We start from the raw sequence: 18382 nt of genomic DNA, 5'->3' as shown, positions 1-18382 counted from the left end.
TGATTATCATACATTATGGAAAAATGCACATGCAAGAGTTTCAAAAAGTAAAGTTAAAAAGTTGAATTTGTGGCAGTGGTCTGAAGCGGACGTGTTTTCGGAGCACTGTATCTGCCCACTCCTCTCATTCTACCATCAGAAGAGGGACCGCAGCTTTGACTTATGGAAGGCTTCTTCATACTGATAGCCCGAGCAGGCTTCTGTCAGTCAAATGGAAACATGGGAGATGTGTAGGAAGATATTTCAGCAGTACTCTGTTTAGATATTACTGACTCTGCAACCTAATACAGCAGAAAAGGAAAGTGTGACATAGACCTTGAGAACTGTTTCTTACAGAGGCAACAGGAGTTATCTTACTAGACAGATCAGTGTAATGCGAGAGTCTTACTTAATATAGTTACCAAACATTTCATAATAAAATAATTATGAAAATGTAAATGTAAAAAAAAAGTTACATGACAGTTTTCTTATTATAATTGGTACTTTTTCCTTTTATAGATTGCAAGTAATAGGGAAAGCAGGCTTCCCTTTCTGTGAACATCTGTAGGACATATGGTGGAAGTCTTGGTTTATAATGAATCGCATAATCTCATTCTCTTTAGTGAGAGTCTGTTCCACAGTTTTGGCTTTTCCATTGTGACTAGATTGGCATTCCTCTTTTGAGCTGCACATTCTCATATGGTTCTGCTGCTGCTGCTGATAATAAACAGCTTGTGATATTACCTCATGACCAAACACATTGGTATCGGTATTTTGTAATTATTTAATAGGTTCGAGCTGTTAGAAAAATAAATAAACAGGAGGCAAGGTTATAAAATCCTTGGGGAACATGAGCTACCTGATTACTCACAGGGAGTTATCTGTTTTGGATAATTAGCATTAGATGTGGAAATGTAGGTACATAATTTGCAAATGTTGATGCTACCATGAAAAATTAGCTTGCATCCAACAGGATGAAAAAAAGAGGAACCCGTGGATAAGCCATCTATAATCCCCTGTCTGAACTTAAAGTAGAACTAATGGCAAAACCTTTTTATCTTTGTTCTGGATAAAGGGGAGGGTTATGTCACCGGGTCCAAAGTGCTTGCACTCAATCTGTACATTATTATATGTGTTCCAACTTTGGAGGCTCTCAGAATGTATAGAGTTGGGGCTGCAGATAAACTGGGATGCTGTGAAGTGGCCTCTGCAACTTATATTTGCAAATGTGTGCAAACAAAACCCCTTGTTTTAATGTGAAACATTGGGATAATTTGTTATAGGCTGGTTGGTAAGTGAGCTGGGAATTTTTGTTATTGTATGACACACATTGCCCTTCCATGTGCTCCTTGTTGCATAGGCCAGTTACAATTTGGGGTGGTTGCCATTTTGTTTATAACATAACCAGACACCTAGTATTGGGTAGGTCCTCTTTTGCCACCAAAGCAGCCCTGGCCTATTGAGGCATGGATGCTACTAGACTTCTGAAGGTATTCTGTGGTATCTGGCATTAAGCCATCAGTAGCAGATCCTTTTAAGTCCTGTTTGGCCTCCATGGATTGGATTTGTTTTCCAGCACACCCTACAGATGCTCAGTTGGATTGAGACTTGCAGAAGTGTTCTGCTCACGTGCCCATTGTAGGCACTTTTGGCTGTGGACATGGGTCAGCATGGACATCCTGAAGGATTTGTGGCTACTCAGCCCCGTATGTAACAAACTGTGATGCACTGTATGTTCTGACACCTGTCATTCACAACCAGCATTAACGTTTTATGCAAATTGAGCTACAGTAGCTCTTCTGTTGGATTGGGCTACACAGGGCAGTCTTCACTCCACATGTGCATCAGTGAGCCTTGGTTGCTCACGACCCTGTTGCGTGTCCTCCTATTTGCTTTTCTTGGACCACTTTGGTAGGTCCTGACCACTGCAGACTGGGAACCTTCCACAAGAGCTGCATTTTTGGAGTTGCTCTGACCCAGTCATCTATCCATTACAATTTGGTCCTTGTCAAAGTCGCTCAAATGCTGTGATTCTGCTTTACATTGTAATTATTGGTCATAACGATCACACGATACCCTGGCTGCTCACAGCGGCTGAGTACTGAGCACCATGATTTGTTGTGTCCACCAGACACAGCGGTCACGGGATAGCACTGCTACTTGCCCCAGGGGCCTCACCCATGCTCATATACTCAGCAATGTACCAATACGTTGCCAAGCCTGTCTGTGCCGTCTGCTTGCAGTAAAAGTACTGTGAGCGTGTGGCAAGGTTAATGTAATTGTAAATTGCTTACAGTAATTTTTTTGTGTTGAACGTTCTTAGCACCAAGATTATGTACTTGCAAGACTGCTGCTCCAGTTCTTTGGCATCCAAAAGAAAAATACTTTTCTTGGTTAACTTTTGCTATTTTGGGGTAAAACTTACAGTAGAGATTGCCATGTTTACAACCATTCCATTTTTCACCAGCAGATGACAGTAGTTTAAATTTATAATTCTACATTTAAGTGTGGGGGGCACTTGCAATGCAAAGGAGACCCAAACAGAAAAGGGATTCTAGTTAAAGTGGAACTACACTGCACCTGAATACCACAAACCAGAAATGCTATATAGTTCATTTTCGATTCAAGTTCAAAACAAACTCATCCATCCATCCATGTCTCCATTCTTTATTTTGCTGAGAAATCATTAAAAAAAAACCCTCCTGGCATTTCTGGCAGTGGTCATCTTGAATAAGGGCAGATGATTCATGTATCAGCTACTTCCTGAAATCCATCTGTTCTTAGCTCAGGCATTGGCTGAAATGAGACCCTTTCCTCCTCCTGAAGACTCCTGAGATGTATGACATCATCTGCCTAGGCATAGAAACCAGGAAGTAAATGAAGGAATGCAAAAAAAGGTTATGAAATACTTCTCTATCTATTTTCTAATACTAGCAGCATAAGGATTAGAAATAGTCCATGTTGATTGAGAGAGTGAAGTTCTGCTGGGTTATACAGTTTATCCCATTTTAATGGTGTTAAAATTTACTTGTTACAGAAAGACCTCTGTTCAGATTTATATTTTTTGTATAAGCTTTTCCCCAAATTATTTAATCAGTTGAGTTTTTAACGAGTTCTGTAGGGGCGAGTAAAAATTGAAAGGTCCTGGACACAGGTTTAAAAGAAAAGTCTATAAAACATGGTCAAAGTCTAGTTCACTACCTGATCTCTACAGTCACCATGATTAATGTTATTAAAAACCCCAGCGTTCCGCTGCTTGACCTCCTTGGCGGTATGATTCTTTCCGATTTTTTTTTTTGTGCTGAAAGCGGTACCATTTTTTTGCATGGAAATATGTAGTTTTTTATTGTAGGCTATAATTTTTAGGAATAACTCACTGAAATCAGTACGAACAAGTGTCTAGTAAACATTCCGGATATGTTAAAATTTGAAACACGAAATCATAAATTATAATTTAATAAATAATCATAACAAATAATAATATAATAATAAATTTAATTCAATAATATAATCAAACCAAAAACACTGAAATTTGAAATACAGAGGCAAATTCGCACATCGCTGATCAAAGTCGCAAAATTGTTTTCAGTGTCTGATGACGAATTTCCCCACGAATCGTTATCACTCAATTCTGCAAGTGGTTCTGATTTACTATCGCTGTTCTAAAACCGTTTTTGATGTAAAGGGACGCTTTTTGGACGCCATGGACTTTTCTAAGTTTCCAGGCAGAAAGAACATTCAAAATGCAGGCAGGGCACAGGACAAAGCAGTAGGGACAAAATGTATGTGAAATGCATTGAAATAGCAATGACAGCAAAAATGACATTTTTGAAAAAATTCAAATTTCCCGCCGTTTCCGGCGCCCGTACGTCCCGACGTCACAGGGACCGGAACACAGAAGCTGGATGCCGGCATCGGCCGGAGGAGATGGCCAGGGACGCTGCAGGGGACACATCGTGGGAGCTAAGGACAAGGTAAGTGCTGCAGGGACCCCCAGAGCAACGCCGCATGGTAAGCCCAAGTGTAGCTCGGGGTTACCGCTTTTGGTGTAGAAATTTTACCCCGAGCTACACTCGGGAATACCTCTAAGGAGGTTAATGAACACATAGATGGAGTTTCCAGATCTACTCAGACCTTAATATACTTTATGTTCCTAGTGGCTACAATTGCCATTGCGACTGCCTGGAAAAGCCTAATGGTGGACTTAACATTGATGAAATGTAAACTCTAGTTGATAATGATCAACGAGAAGATGGTTAGCATCTTACGTGATACCTCTACAAAGTTGTTCTGGAACCCTTGATTTAGTTACATACAAACCCCATCTTAATCAATTTGTACTAGGGTAGGTGGGTTTGGTGCATGGGTGGATTGTACCACTCTCCTAGTTCCTTCTTTCTTACTCCCTTTACCCCCCTTCTTTTTCTTTTCCTTTTTCTGTTCCTTTTTCTGTTCCCTTTTTATTATCTTCTCTCCCTTTTGATAGGACAGTGTTCTCTTTATGATTTATGAAGAGTCGTGTAGCACCCCATTAGCTTTTTATCTGCCAACCTCTGGACCAGAATGGAACAGATACCAGGTTTTAGCTTACTTGACCCACACCCTTGGAATTGGTGTGCCCACTCTTTTGGTGGTTAAATTTTTTTTTTTTTGCTGGTCTAATTTGACCTTTAAGAGTTTGCTATACCATGTGCACCACTACTGGACGTTTTTTCTTAACTGTGGCTCTTCTACGTTTGAAGTCCTAGATTTACCATCACAGGTCTATGGCTGTATTTTTCTGTTTGTATTTTAAGCTTTAATAAAAACATTGAAACAGAATAATTAGACTACAAGTCCCATCTTCCCTCAAGGCAGAGGATCTTGTAGCTATCATTGGAACATAACTTCAGTGATCAACGCACTCATAGTCCATTGTCACTTCCTCCAGCTTTATAGCCAAAAGTTCATACCTTGGAGCAGGTGGAATCGTCTACAGGAGCCTGTGCATTAAATCCACTGGTCATGTTTTCAATGCTTTGCAGGCTCATAAAAAAAAATTATTGCACATTTTTATACATTAATCAGTATTGATGCATTTATTTATTTTGCAGCATTGACACGTTGCTAATATTAAGCATCAAGTATTTAGAAAGCATGCCCTTGTTATGTTTGGGACAGTTGTTATGGCTCCTAGTGTGTTTGACAACAGATGTAAAGCCTTCGTGGGAAATGTTGCCGTTTTCGTGCTTAGTCTGGCTAGCCTCTCAGCAGGAATAGTTGTTTTCATTGACTGAATAAATTGCTTATCCTCTAATCATCATCCATTATTGACATATACATATTCACAGGACACTCTGGCTGACAAGAATGATCTATACCTTCAGAAGTCTCTCATTCTGAACTTTGTCTGTGTGCGTATCCACCGAGGACATGCCTAGTCCTCGTGGTCATCCGAAGTGAGGAAACCCGTCAGAAAAAGGCCTACATTTTAATTGTTGGTCCTATTTGAGAGATTAATGAGCCAGAGGATCCTGCCACAGCCAGCCATAAATCACCGAGCTTTCAGAGAGTCTCCTTGTCACCCACCAGAGCGGAGTCTTCTCAGCATGGCCGCTGGTACAGGGAGGCTGGCAGCTGGCAGCTGCTTCCTTGTAATTAAACAGCCAATGAGCAGCTAATTAAGACATATGTGTATAAAGGAGTAAAAATGGGTATGGTAATGAATTGAGGAAATCTATTCATTAGGCAGGAATTGTCAGAAGACTACAGACTGGCCAGATTTATCCAGGCCTTGTGTTCTCAGTTGGGTTTGTGGGACTGAACGCACACAGAAGGAGGAGGTAGGATGACTACAGAAATTCATTTCGAAAGACACCCTCGACAGAATTCTAGGTAAAATATCCAGCTGTACAGAGAAACTGGTCATTTTATGTGCATGGGGGTTTGTTGCGTCAACAATTAAACGAGGATTTTTTGTTTATTTTAGAGTATTTGAAGTATTAAAAGACATTGCTGTTTGCTGTGATGTGTAACACTGGGTATGAAATGTGCAGTGCTGTTTTTAAAGCTAAACTCCGGGCACAAAAACTTTCATCTCATTATATTCTTCAATAGCTTATACAAATTCAGATATTGACTATATTCAGTTAGGTCCATATATATTTGGATGCAGGCACAATTTTAGTTTTTTCAGGTATTTACCAAAACATAAAAAGCTATAGTTATATAATGGATATGGGCTGAAAGTGCACACTCTTAGGTTTAATTTGTATGTACATCCAAATTGGAGGAAAGGTTTCTGAATTACAGCTCTTAATAGTAGCCACCCCCCCTTTTTCAAGGGACTGAAAGTATTTGGACAATTGAATCAAAAGCTGTTTCATGGCCAGGTGTGGGCTACTCCTTCATTATATCTTATTCAATTAAGCAGCTAACAGGTCTGGAGTTGATTCTAAGTGTGGTATTTGCATTTTGAATCTATTGTTGTGAACCTACATCATGCACTCAAAGGAGCTGTCCGTGCAAGTGAAACAGACCATTGTAAGGCTTCAAAAACAAAACAAATGCATCAGAGAGATCGCAGCAACATTAGGAGTGGCCAAATCAACAGTTTGGTACATTCTGAGGAAAGAAGAAAGTACTGGTGAGCTCAGCAACATAAAAAGGCATGGACGTCCACAGAAGACAGCAGTGGTGGATGATCGCAGGATCCTCTCTATGATAAAGAAAAACCCATTCCCAACATTCAGACAAGTGAAGGACACTCTCCAGGAGGTGGGCGTATCATTGTTAAAGTCTACAATCAAGAGAAGACTTCACAAGAGCAAATACAGAGGGTTCACCACAAGGTGCAAACCATTCATATGCCTGAAGAATAGAAAAGCCAGAATAGACTTTGCCAAAAAAACATCTAAAAAGCCAGACCAATTTTGGAAAATCATTCTTTGGACGGATGAAACTAAGATTAATTTGTACCAGAATGATGGGAAGAAAAAATTGTGCAGAAGGCTTGGAATAGCTCATGATCCAAAGCACACAACGTCATCTGTAAACCATGGTGGAGGCAGTGTGATGGCATGGGCATGCATGACTTCCAATGGCACTGTTTTTTTGGTGTTTATTGATGATGTAACAGAAGACCGAAGCAGCTGGATGAATTCTGCAGTGTTTAGAGATATACTGTCAGCCCAGATTCAGCCAAATGTAGCAGAGTTGATTGGACAGCGCTTCACAGTACAGATGGATAATGATCCAAAACACACACTGCAAAAGGAACCCAGGAGCTTTTGAAGGAAAAGAAGTGGAATATTCTGCAATGGCCGAGTCAGTCACTTGATCTCAACTCAATTGAGCATGCATGTCACTTGCTGAAGGCAAAACTAAAGGCAGAAAGACCCACAAACAAAGAACAACTGAAGACAGCTGCAGTTAGAGCCTGGCAAAGCATCAGAAAGGAGGAAACCCAGTCTATGGTACTGTCCATGGGTTCCAGACTTCAGGCGGTCATTGCCAGTAAAGGATTCTCAACAAAATATTAAAAATGAACATTTTATTTATGATTCGATTCAATTGTCCAATTACATTTGAGCCCCTGAAAATGGAAGGACTGTGTGTAAAAAATGGTTGTAGTTCCTAAAATTTGTACTTGATATTTATGTTCAACCCCTTGAATTAAAGCTGAAAGTCTGCGCTTCAAATTCATTTGGATTGTTTTGTTTTAATTCACTCTGGTGGCATACAGAGCCAAAAGTATGAAAATTGTGCCCGTGTCCAAATATGTATGGACTTAACTGTAAGTATTAGTGATACCATCACTGTGCTGTGCATTACCTGTGCAGAAAGCAGAGCTGTGGGAGGGACCTAGCAACTCCATCTAATACAGACTACCTGCAAACACCTAGAGGAGGGGGCTCAGGGATTGGCAGGAAACTCCTGCAAAGAGGCCAAGTTTCACTCTAGATTACTGCACAAATTCCAGAAAAATACTCAAACACTAAGGAGGCTAGTTATAGAAAAAAAAAAGTTTGCTGGATGAATATAACAAGCTTTCAGTTATCCTTAATGAATTCTGGACATATTTTTCCTAATGTGGTTCAAATTTCATTAAAGTGGAGCTCCACCCAAAAGGGGAAGTTCTGCTTTAAGGCCTCGTCCCCCACTCCCTGTTAAGGATTGGCACCTTTGGGGAGCGGGCACCCGATTTTGACAGGTACCTGCTCCCACTTCTGCTGCTGAAGGACTACGGGACCATTCACAAAGTGCAGCTATGGTCGCGCATGAAGCCGCAAGCTGTCACAGTCAGGTGGCCACACTTAAGATGACTGTGCTGGGGACACAGGACAGCCACTGAACCCGGCTGTGGTGATTACACCGCTAGATTCTAGGATAGGTGAGTGGCTGTTTTTAAAAAAATCTGCAGCTACTGTTTTTGTAGCTGCTGACTTTTATTTTTTTTCACCAGAGACTGGAGTCCTGCTTTAAGGTAAAAAACCTTCTGGGTGCAGCTCCCCCATCCCCCAGCCCCACCTTATACTTACTTGAGCCCCATCTCAATTGAGCAATGTGCATGAGAGCGGAGTCTCTTTCAGGTCCCTCTCTCTCTTCATTGGCTCACACAGCAGCGGAATCCATTGATTCCTGCTGTTGTCAATCACAGCCAGTGAACCAATGAGGAGAGAGTGGGGGGTGGGGCTGAACTGCACTCTGTATGTGCATGAAGAATGTCCATTCACAGGAGGGTGGCTCGGGAATGAGTGCCCCGAAACCACGAGGCTTGCTATTGGGGGGCACTTGGCAGGGAGGAGGGGCCCAGGACCAATGGCAGGGGACCCAAAAAGAAGAGGATTGGGGATGCTCTGTGCAAAACCATTGCACAGGGCAGGTGATTCCTTATGTTCATCATCTTTATCTAGTGGTGTTTTTTTTTTTTTTTAAATGCCTCCATCAGAATGAATACTGCATTATGGAAACTAGATGAAGCTGATGGCCATAGGAAATCACTGTATTAAGAAAAATATGACCATATTAATCAAGGATGGACAAATGATTGTCATGTTTGTCCAACAAATTTTAAATAAATAGACCCCATGATTTAAGTAAAAATACACATGCCTCTTGTATTAAGACAATATTTTGTATAACCCGGAGTTATAACTTAATGGTTCTATCCTACTAAACACTTCAGCTGCGGTCTTCATTGATCAATACTTATATGGGAACTTTATGGGGATAACATGTAAATGGCACGTGGTGTGTGTTTTTTTTTTTTTTTTTTTTTTTTTTTTTAGTCTTGTATTGGAATTTTAGAATTGTTGTATTGGAATTTAAGTGTCTGGGTAGGGTGGAGACAGAGATGGTGGTGAAGTGTGTTATTGCTCCTCTCACAGAACAGTGCCTTATAATAATATAGCCCTGATGCCAAATACGTTACCTGTCCTTTTGATACTGGGGTTTATTTACTAAAGCTGGAGAGCACAATATCTGGCTCACTTCTGGATAGAGACCAATCCACTTCCAGGTTTTATTGCCAAAGCTTAATTGAACAAGCTGAGGTTAGAAGCTATTTGGTTTCTATGCAGAAGTGAGCCTGATTTTGGCATTCTTCAGCTTTAGTAAGTAAACCCCACTGTGTCCTCAGTACTTTGAGCTGCCAACTTGGAATAAGTATGCAGATCAGGAATTCTGACTTTTTTGATTTGTGTGCTTATTCTAGGTAAGTGACCCAAAATGGTAAGCCCAAAGAGAGATGGACAATTCACATTTTCAGAAGGAGCTCTACATTGCAAAGCTTTGAAAATAGGTTTCCATGTTTAAACAACAACAAATAATAATTATCGTTTGATGGGAATGGGTATTAGTCCTGATGCAGGTGATAGTCCTGCCATTGCTTTAAATTGAGGAGGACCAAAAAGAAGAGGGAAAACTTGTCTTAATAATTGGAATTCCCTGTAAAATAATGGGAATTCCCTGTAAAATAAGGGGTTTTATTGTCAAAAATGCAGAGGGCAAACCTGCCTTTTAAACATTGGCTTTCATGGTCAAAGCAGTCTGGAGGATGACTCGTATTCCTTTTTCTCCAGCATTCAGCAGTAGCACCACCAATATTTGCGGTACAGTAAAGAGGAATAAGTGAAAATGATGTTATGGGTAATGGGAACAGGCCTTTCAGACACTTACAGTCATGAGGCCCAGCATCATAATTGTATTAACAATATGCATGTGAATATTTTTAGTTTAAAATTTTTTTAGCATGTACACTTTTTAACATTCTGCTTTGTTCACAGGGTTTCTTCAGACGCAGCCAGCAGAGTAACGCTACATATTCCTGTCCACGGCAAAAGAATTGTTTGATCGACAGGACGAGTAGGAACCGCTGTCAGCACTGTCGGCTGCAGAAATGCCTCGCTGTGGGCATGTCACGTGATGGTAAGAACCACTCTTTTATGTTTCTTCTTTATTCCACAACCTCAGTAATTAAACATCTTACATAGTTGGATGTGAAAACTGAAACTTTATTAGAGCCATCAGAAATCTCTGTGTGATTGCAGCTCTTCTGTCCAGTAACAAAGGCTTCTCGCCTCCCATAGATTCCTATCAAACTGTAGTCAAACCCCCAAATAGCTTTTGTCTGAAGTGCTTGGAAATTTGTACCAAGAAGTAAGGAATCAGCCATTGATTCCCATAGATTCCCTTTTCTAGTTCCTTCACTGTCCTGCTGGTCAAATAGCTTAAGTTCTTTCTTACATAGTTAGTCTGGCTGAAAAAAGACAAAAGTCCATCCATTCTGAGTTACTAACCTGAAATAAATATGCAGATCTAGCGTTCTGACTTCACTGACTTCCGGTCTGCATGCTTGTTCCAGGTCCATGACTAAAAGTCTTAAGACCCAAGGCTGCCAGACAACTGGCATTTTTAGAAGCAGCTCCAAAATTTAATCCTCCCTGTATTTTCTCAGCATAGGTTCCATTGCTATCTAAACTAAAAATACGATTTCAATTGTAAATCATCATGAAGGTTTACTGCAATACTATCAGTGCAAGGTTGATATTTGATCTGTCTAAATACACATTTGTGGCCCATGAAACCCCGAGATCTATACCTGGAGGTGTCCTATTACAAAACCAAATAGACAGGAAAGTTAGGAGACTGAGCCAAAAAATAGAAGTAAAAAAAGTGGCTCTGTACCCAACCCACCCCCTGTGTTTGTTTGTTTTTTTTTTTTTTGTTTTAGTTTTTATTTTTTTACCTTAAGGTGGTATCTGCAGATTTCAGATTCTCACCCATTCAGCGGATCCAGCATTGTCCCACTGAGATCATCTCACGCCTGATCACAGCCGTGTCCGCGCCGACATGTTCTTTCTGACGTCATCGAGAGGCCTGCCAGCTCTTCCTGGTTCTTCCTTTTCTCTATGGATGGCTATGTCTCCTGGGGTATGTCACATGCATATTCCAGGAGGAACAGCAAGCAGTGTGTATGTTATTTGCCTAAGGCGAATGATGTGCATGGGAAAGTGGGGCTGGACAAAAACAAAAAAATAAACCTGGCTTGATACTTACTTAGTGGAGGAGGAGGGGTAGAGTGGAGGGAAGTAGTGGAAGAAAGTGAAGGTCCGCTTTAACGAGCAATTATGTCTCTTGCAACTATGCACTCGTAAGTATACTAAGCAGCATAATCAGAATGATTAGCATATATTTAAAGTACATGAAATATTGCTAGACACACTTGGTACTCAAATATTGCATGGACCTTTTGTCTTGTTCCATCTCTAAGTAGCGTTCATGTTCTGCCCTCCTAATACTTCAGCATCAAACTATATCTACCTTAAAGTGGTTGTAAGGGCTGAAGGTTTTTTACCGTCATGCGTTACCTTCATATGCATGAAGGTAGAAAACCTGTGTTCTGCTCCCCACCCCCTCCCCAAGCACCCCCATATACTTACCTAAACCCCATCTCAATCTAGCTATAAAATCGGGAGCTGTTTTTCTGGGAGCCATTGGCTCCTGCTGCTATCAATCACAGCCAGTGAGAAGGGAGGGGAGTGGGGCTGTGGCCCTCTCTGTGTGTCAATGGACACACAGAGCGAGCCACAGGAGTGAGCATGCACAAGTGCTTCCATAGTAAGCAGCTTGCTTTGGGGCCCTCAGCAGGGGAGGAAGGTCCAGGAGTGCCGGCAGGGGACCCGAGAAGAAGGGGATTGGAGCTGCTCTGTGCAAACCATTGCACAGAGCAGATGAATAGTACATGTTTGTTATTTAATTAAAAAAAAAACAAAAACAAAAAAAAAACTGAGCCTTTTACTATCACTTTAAGCGTAATCTATTCACATCACATACCTGTACTGTGCACATTATAACAAGATGTTGCCCATGACATTCCAAGTATTAACTAACGTACCTTGAAGGAACCTGCAAGACATATGGGAGCTGCCATTCGTGATTTGTGGGGGCAGGCTGCAGGGTCGTCTTCCTAATTCTGGGTCACTGCTTAGCCAGTCATTGCCCTGTAACAAGAAGCAATGTAAGTATAAAGTCTGCACTATGGTCTGGGCAGGCTCCCTGCAAAACCAGATAAATATACAAACCCCATACAGATATATAAAAAGAAATATTTGCAGCACCCAAAACTAAATAATTATACAATGCAACATGAGAACAAAAATTATAAAAAAAGAACACTCACAAATACCTCTATATGTGATATACAAACAATGTTATAAACAATAAGAAACAATAAATCGATTTTTACAAAAGTCCATAAACCGTAAAGTCTGTCCACATCAGTGCAGAAAATCAATTCTGCACCTATAGATCCAAAATGAAAAATTAGCCTTTCTCGGTGGAAATGCCAATGCCACCGAATGCACTAAACACTCACCATAAAATAATGCTACCCTCTGCCTAGCAAACAAGCATGTCATAGAAATAAAACCTCTTGTGTGTAGTCTTCGTCACCTCTCAGGCACCTTCTCCTATCCAGGCATGGACAACAGCTCCATCAAGAAAGCTCACAAATGCAGGAGATGTAGCCATAGTATAGTAGTTTATTGCCCTGTAACAAGTATGCAGCATGGGACTTTTTTCCAGATTCACTGGTGGCATGCTTGTATGAATGAAATCAATCCGCACTACCGCTACTGATTTAAAATCTTCATTTTATTAAACCAACCACAGTAAAAACATCCCAGGTACAAAGGTTGATGCGTTTCGGCTTAGCAAGCCTTCGTCATAACCTATACAGTAACATAGAGAATGCATATATATGGTGGGTAGGACAAGCTCCACCCACTAATTGGCCAATTAAGCAAATAGTGATGGAAAATGGCAACAGCTGAGATGGACAGCCCATATCATGTCTGAGCCACCATAATAAGCAGACATTGAATAAACAAGTTCATACATATCAATACATTTAAAAAAGAAAATATTACATTATATATGTAACTCAGAGGGCAGAGAGGGAGAAAAAAATATCCTTAAGCGAAGTTCCACCCAAAAGGGGAAGTTCTGCTTTAAAGATTGGTCCCCTGCTCCCCATTAAGGATTGGCATCTTTGGGGAGCGGGTACCCGAAATTGACAGGTACCGTTCCCACTAGGCGATCAGAAGTGGAAGATGTTCTTCCCCCCCTCCCTCCCTGTAGACTTCTGGGACACGTGACAGATCCCAGAAGGCTACGGGGCCATTCAGGAAGCGCAGCACTTTTTGCGCATGCGCAGTGGGCACACAGCTGCGAAGCCGCAAGCTGTCACAGCTGGGTGCCCACACTAAAGATGCTGGCGCCTGGAACACAGGACGGCCAGTGAAACGGGCTGCAGGAAGGGCACCGTGGAATCATCGGGCAGGTGAGTGGCTGTCTTTTAAAAGTCAGCAGCTACAGTTTTTTTGTAGCTGCTGACTTTTATTTTTTTACAGTGTTAGTGGAACTCTGCTTTAAACAATAACCAACTTGTATAACCACAAAATGTCAGAGAAACCTCTAATGCAAATGTATTTCCAGATTCCATCTCACATTTAACCCTTGAGGGTATCTAGTCTGTCATTTTAAAAATCCACCAAGCCTCTCTGTTGAGGAGCCTCCTCTCCTTATCTCCCCCTCTGAAACATTGAGACTCCGAACCTGAAATCTGACAGATCACCTCCGTGACAATCCCTAAAAATGATTGGACACATTCAAAATGTGCTTGGTATTAAGATTATTAGTGTCACAGAAGTGCTTTCCAATTCCGGTTCATAAGAAACGTGTGGTACACCCTACATACTGTAGTTTGCAATAGATACACAAAACTAGTGCCACAGTTTTATATAGTGTTGTATGGGAAACTCTTCCCCAGATGTCAAAGAAGAGAAGGATTTCCCTATTACAGTTAAATGGCAATATCTGCAAGTTTTCTTATTTACCGGGATAATTGTCTGTGTGAGTTATTCAGGTGGGTTGAGAGCTCGTAGAGGAAGAAAGAAAAAGGCTAGGTGACAAATGAGTTCCTAAACTTGGTGTCTGTCGTCTGGAAAAATGACAACCTTTTTGTAATACTGTATGCAAACTCTTATCTGCATATAGGATAGGTAAATTCTTTTTAATAATCCTTATTATTCGATGATATTCTTTCAAATAAGTGCTGACGACAGTAACCAGACCATTGTCATCATGATGACGCTTCTTTTTTTTTTTACCGTATCATTCAAAAGATCCTTTCTAGGGAAATATTAGTAAACTTTTTATATATATATAAAAATTCTGAAAGGTGCCTGTCTTGCTCTCTCTCAAACACCACAAGATTCAAATCATCGCGCCTATGGGTTCAAACAAGATACCATAATATATTAAGATGGGAGCTGCTGCTATCAACCTGCTGTAAATTGTAATAAAAAATGTGATAAAATTAAATATAATAAAATATAAAAATTAACCATAAATAATAGCGCTACCCTTAAACATAAATAAATAAATAAATCCACCACCAAATATGTGCATTAATTATTAAATAATAAATAAAGAAATAAAGAGTCCTCATAGAGTCCATTCAGTAAAGTCCACACATCAATATTGCATATGATCCTCAGTAAATGAAGCTATGAAGTCTTCCATCACCAGTGCAAACTCCAGTGCTTTAACACCCCATCAAATTGCACACTCACCAAAAGCTGGTGAATAACCAGCATATCTTTGTTTATCCAACACTCCGCAGCTTAGCTCCAGCTTAGAGATATCCAAACAACTCCATATAGTACATGTAGGTAGAATAAAAAATACTCGCCATAGTGCAATAACGTATGTAGAAAATTTTATTCAAATACCCCCCCCATAAAATCGCACTCACATTGAGTCAGAAAATTCAAGCATTTGTTACAATCTTTAACACATAAGAGCATCCAGCTCTATCAGCAGCGTCTCACCAGCCTGCCTGCAACCAAGATGGAGTTGTTGCGATCACGTGATCCGGACGAAGTCGTATGACGAAGCGCGTTAGGGCGTGGTTAACCAGTGATGTCACCATGCACGCCAACCCATGTGTCCGGATCACGTGATCGCAACAACGCCATTTAATAATTAATGCACATATTTGGTGGTGGATTTATTTATTTATGTTTAAGGGTAGCTCTATTATTTGTGGTTAATTTATATATTTTATTATATTTAATTTTATCACATTTTTGATTATAAAAGATCCTTTCTGTTCCTAGATCTGGCTCTGTTCAACCCTTGCAATATACCATCCCTATCATAACCCCTATCAGATAAACGTGATATGATGTTTATACATTCCCTCTGAAAAGCCTGTTCTGTAGAGCAGTTACATCAAGCTCGCGTAAATTCACCATAGGGAATGGCACTGATAGTGTGGGATGGGTGACAGCTGGTAGCATATAAAGTGGTATTACCTGAACAAGATTTCCTGTAAGTGTGACTGATAAATGCTTGTATGCCAGGTTAGTGACTCAGTAGGTAGCGAGTCTCGGTCCAGCATCTTTAAAAGAGAAGTTGCAGAATTTTTTTTTTTTTTAATGCTGCATCCATCCCCTGCCAGCTCTAAGACCGAAATCTGAGCGATCAAAATCCATTGATCGCTCAGTGCTCCTTGAGCAAAGAGCTGGTGGCTATAAGTCTCTGCTTTGATCCCCCCCACCCCTGCTGTCAGCTGAAAACAGGTTACAGGAGTGCACAACGAACTGCACTCCTGTGATCCATACTCAAAGAGCTTTGGCTGTACTTTACTTTACTGGCAATACATGGTTCAGATTTCAGCTGATTCCTACTGAATCATTCGCAATTTGAGCTGTGGTGGCCCTGTTGGCATCAATCAGTTTGACCAGTTTGATTAAAAAAAAAAAATCAAAGGGGGTGGGGCTGGGTGGAAAAATGTTTGTCGAGGAGTGACTGCATCCTCTCAGATGCAGTCCCTGTTCAGGCATTCAAACAGTGGTTGACTGAGTACAATAGCCAGTAGGGGAGATTAATCCATTGACACTGTTTAGCTTCAATGGAGGACTAAAGGAGAGAAATCTGGCCATACAGGGCTCAGTTTTTCCTGATTCCTGGTGAATCAGCCAAAATACAAGCAGTGAGTGGCCCTGTTTCCACGACTAGGCTTTAAAAACTGCTGTCTGAAATTTTAAGGAGACTGGTGGAAAGTACAGACTTTGACTGCAGCCATTCATGTCACTTTGTCAGGTATTCTGACAGCCATGGGAGCAGTGGCTGCAAGAACATTCCTCCATCTACGCTGAATTGGAGAATCTATTGATTTATTGAAATTTTAATGTTTGTAGCTAACCCAACTCTTGCACAGCAATACATAACTCTTCATATCCAGTCTAGTGACTGGAAGAACCAGCTATACACACAGCACAGCCTGGGGCTCTAGCCGTCACTTCTGTTCACTGTCTAATACAAGGAAGCACAATTTGCTTTTTTAAATCAACTGAAAATCTCAGGAGCTTGTCCACTGTAACACACCAGCACAGTGTATGTCATACATAATGCCATCCCACACACAGTGTAAGTCTTCAGCTGCCCACGTCTGGACGATGCATATAGTCAATGATGCAAGTGTTCTCATTTACTTATGTTACATTTCACTCTGTCCTGCTACCTAGTATATTGTGATTCTGAAAATATGGAGGCTGCCATTGCTGATCTTTCTTCTAAAAGTTTTAGCTGCCTGACGGTCATATTGATCAGTGAAGGCAGTAAATCTAGTGGCTTGGAAAAATACAATCAAGTCAGGAGCTCTGTCTTTGCTCTGCCTTTAATGGTTCATATTTGATTGAGGTGGTGACTACAAAAGTATTCAAGCTAGAGACAGCCAGGCAACTAACATTTTCAGAAGGAGGTTGGCAATGGCGGCTTATTAATTTCTCTTCTTAAAACCTTCTCTTTAACCACTTCAAGTCGGAACACTTTCACCCCCATCCAGTCCAGGCCAATTTTCAGCTTTCAGTGCTATCACACTTTGAATGACAATTACGTGGTCATGCAACACTGTACCCATATAAATGTGTTCGCATTTTTTTGAGACAGATAAAACTTTATTTTGGTGGTATTTATTCACCATTGGATTTTTAATTTGTTTGCTATATAAATGAAAGTTCAATTTTTTTTTAAAAAAAGTATTTTTCTTATAAAAGTTTGCAAATAAATAATATTTCTTCATAAATCTTGGCCAAAATGTATTTATCTTTTTAGTAGAAAAAAAACAAAAAACCCCAAATTAGTTTATAAACTAAAGTTATAATTTTTAAAAACACGTTTTACATTTTTACTTTTTATTTTTTTATATTATTTATTTATTAATATACTGCTACCCTAGCAGTACGGTGTCACCATTGTGACACTGTACTACTTGTGGGGGGTGATGAAGATTTTTTCTTTTCTTTTTTTACATTGATTACTTTTACACCCATAAAGACTGTAAAAGCAATCATTTCTCCTTCTCTCTGGCTGCATTCCTGCAGCCATTCAGAAATACTGTGTGAGCTGTGATTGGTCACAGTTTGTCACATGGTACAATGCTGTTGTGAATAGCCTTGTACCACGTGACCTCTGTGATCATTCACATATTTCACAAGTAGTAAACAAAGATGTCAGGAAGTGACAGCTTCTTTACTACTGTTCATGTGATCACTGATTGGCCAATCAGTGATCACATGAATCAAGACCTCACACAGAGGTCCCGTACAATGATCTGTGTTCTGGTGTCTCCTCCGGACACAGCGGGCACCAATCTCAGTGCCACGCGCTCCCAGGGATTGCATATAGGCAATGGATGCGGGGGGACATTTAGAAACATCCACCCGCTTCGGCAGCACTCCTGTCCGGCCCATGTCGATAAACGTTAAAGTGATGTTAACAGCATTAAGAAAAAATAACAAACATGTCATACTTACCTGCTCTGTGTAGTGGTTTTAAACAGAGCAGCCCTGAT

General features: G+C 40.6%; 1 protein-coding gene across 1 annotated transcript in view; it reads left to right on the top strand.

The window, feature by feature from the left end:
- The window catches only part of RORA (RAR related orphan receptor A), a 596842-nt gene that overhangs the window by 552487 nt on the left and 25973 nt on the right, over nt 1-18382 (top strand). The window contains exon 4 of the mRNA XM_089663931.1: nt 10245-10386. Within this exon, the coding sequence (XP_089520057.1) occupies nt 10245-10386 (142 nt within the window). The remainder of the gene's footprint in view (nt 1-10244; nt 10387-18382) is intronic.

The sequence above is a fragment of the Staurois parvus genome, unplaced genomic scaffold, assembly GCF_062004578.1.
Source record: "Staurois parvus isolate SC_StPar_1 unplaced genomic scaffold, SC_StPar_1.0 ptg001805l, whole genome shotgun sequence".
Classification (NCBI taxonomy): Eukaryota; Metazoa; Chordata; class Amphibia; order Anura; family Ranidae; genus Staurois; species Staurois parvus.
Note: the sequence above shows the minus strand (reverse complement) of the source record. Positions and strands in the feature narration are given on the sequence as shown.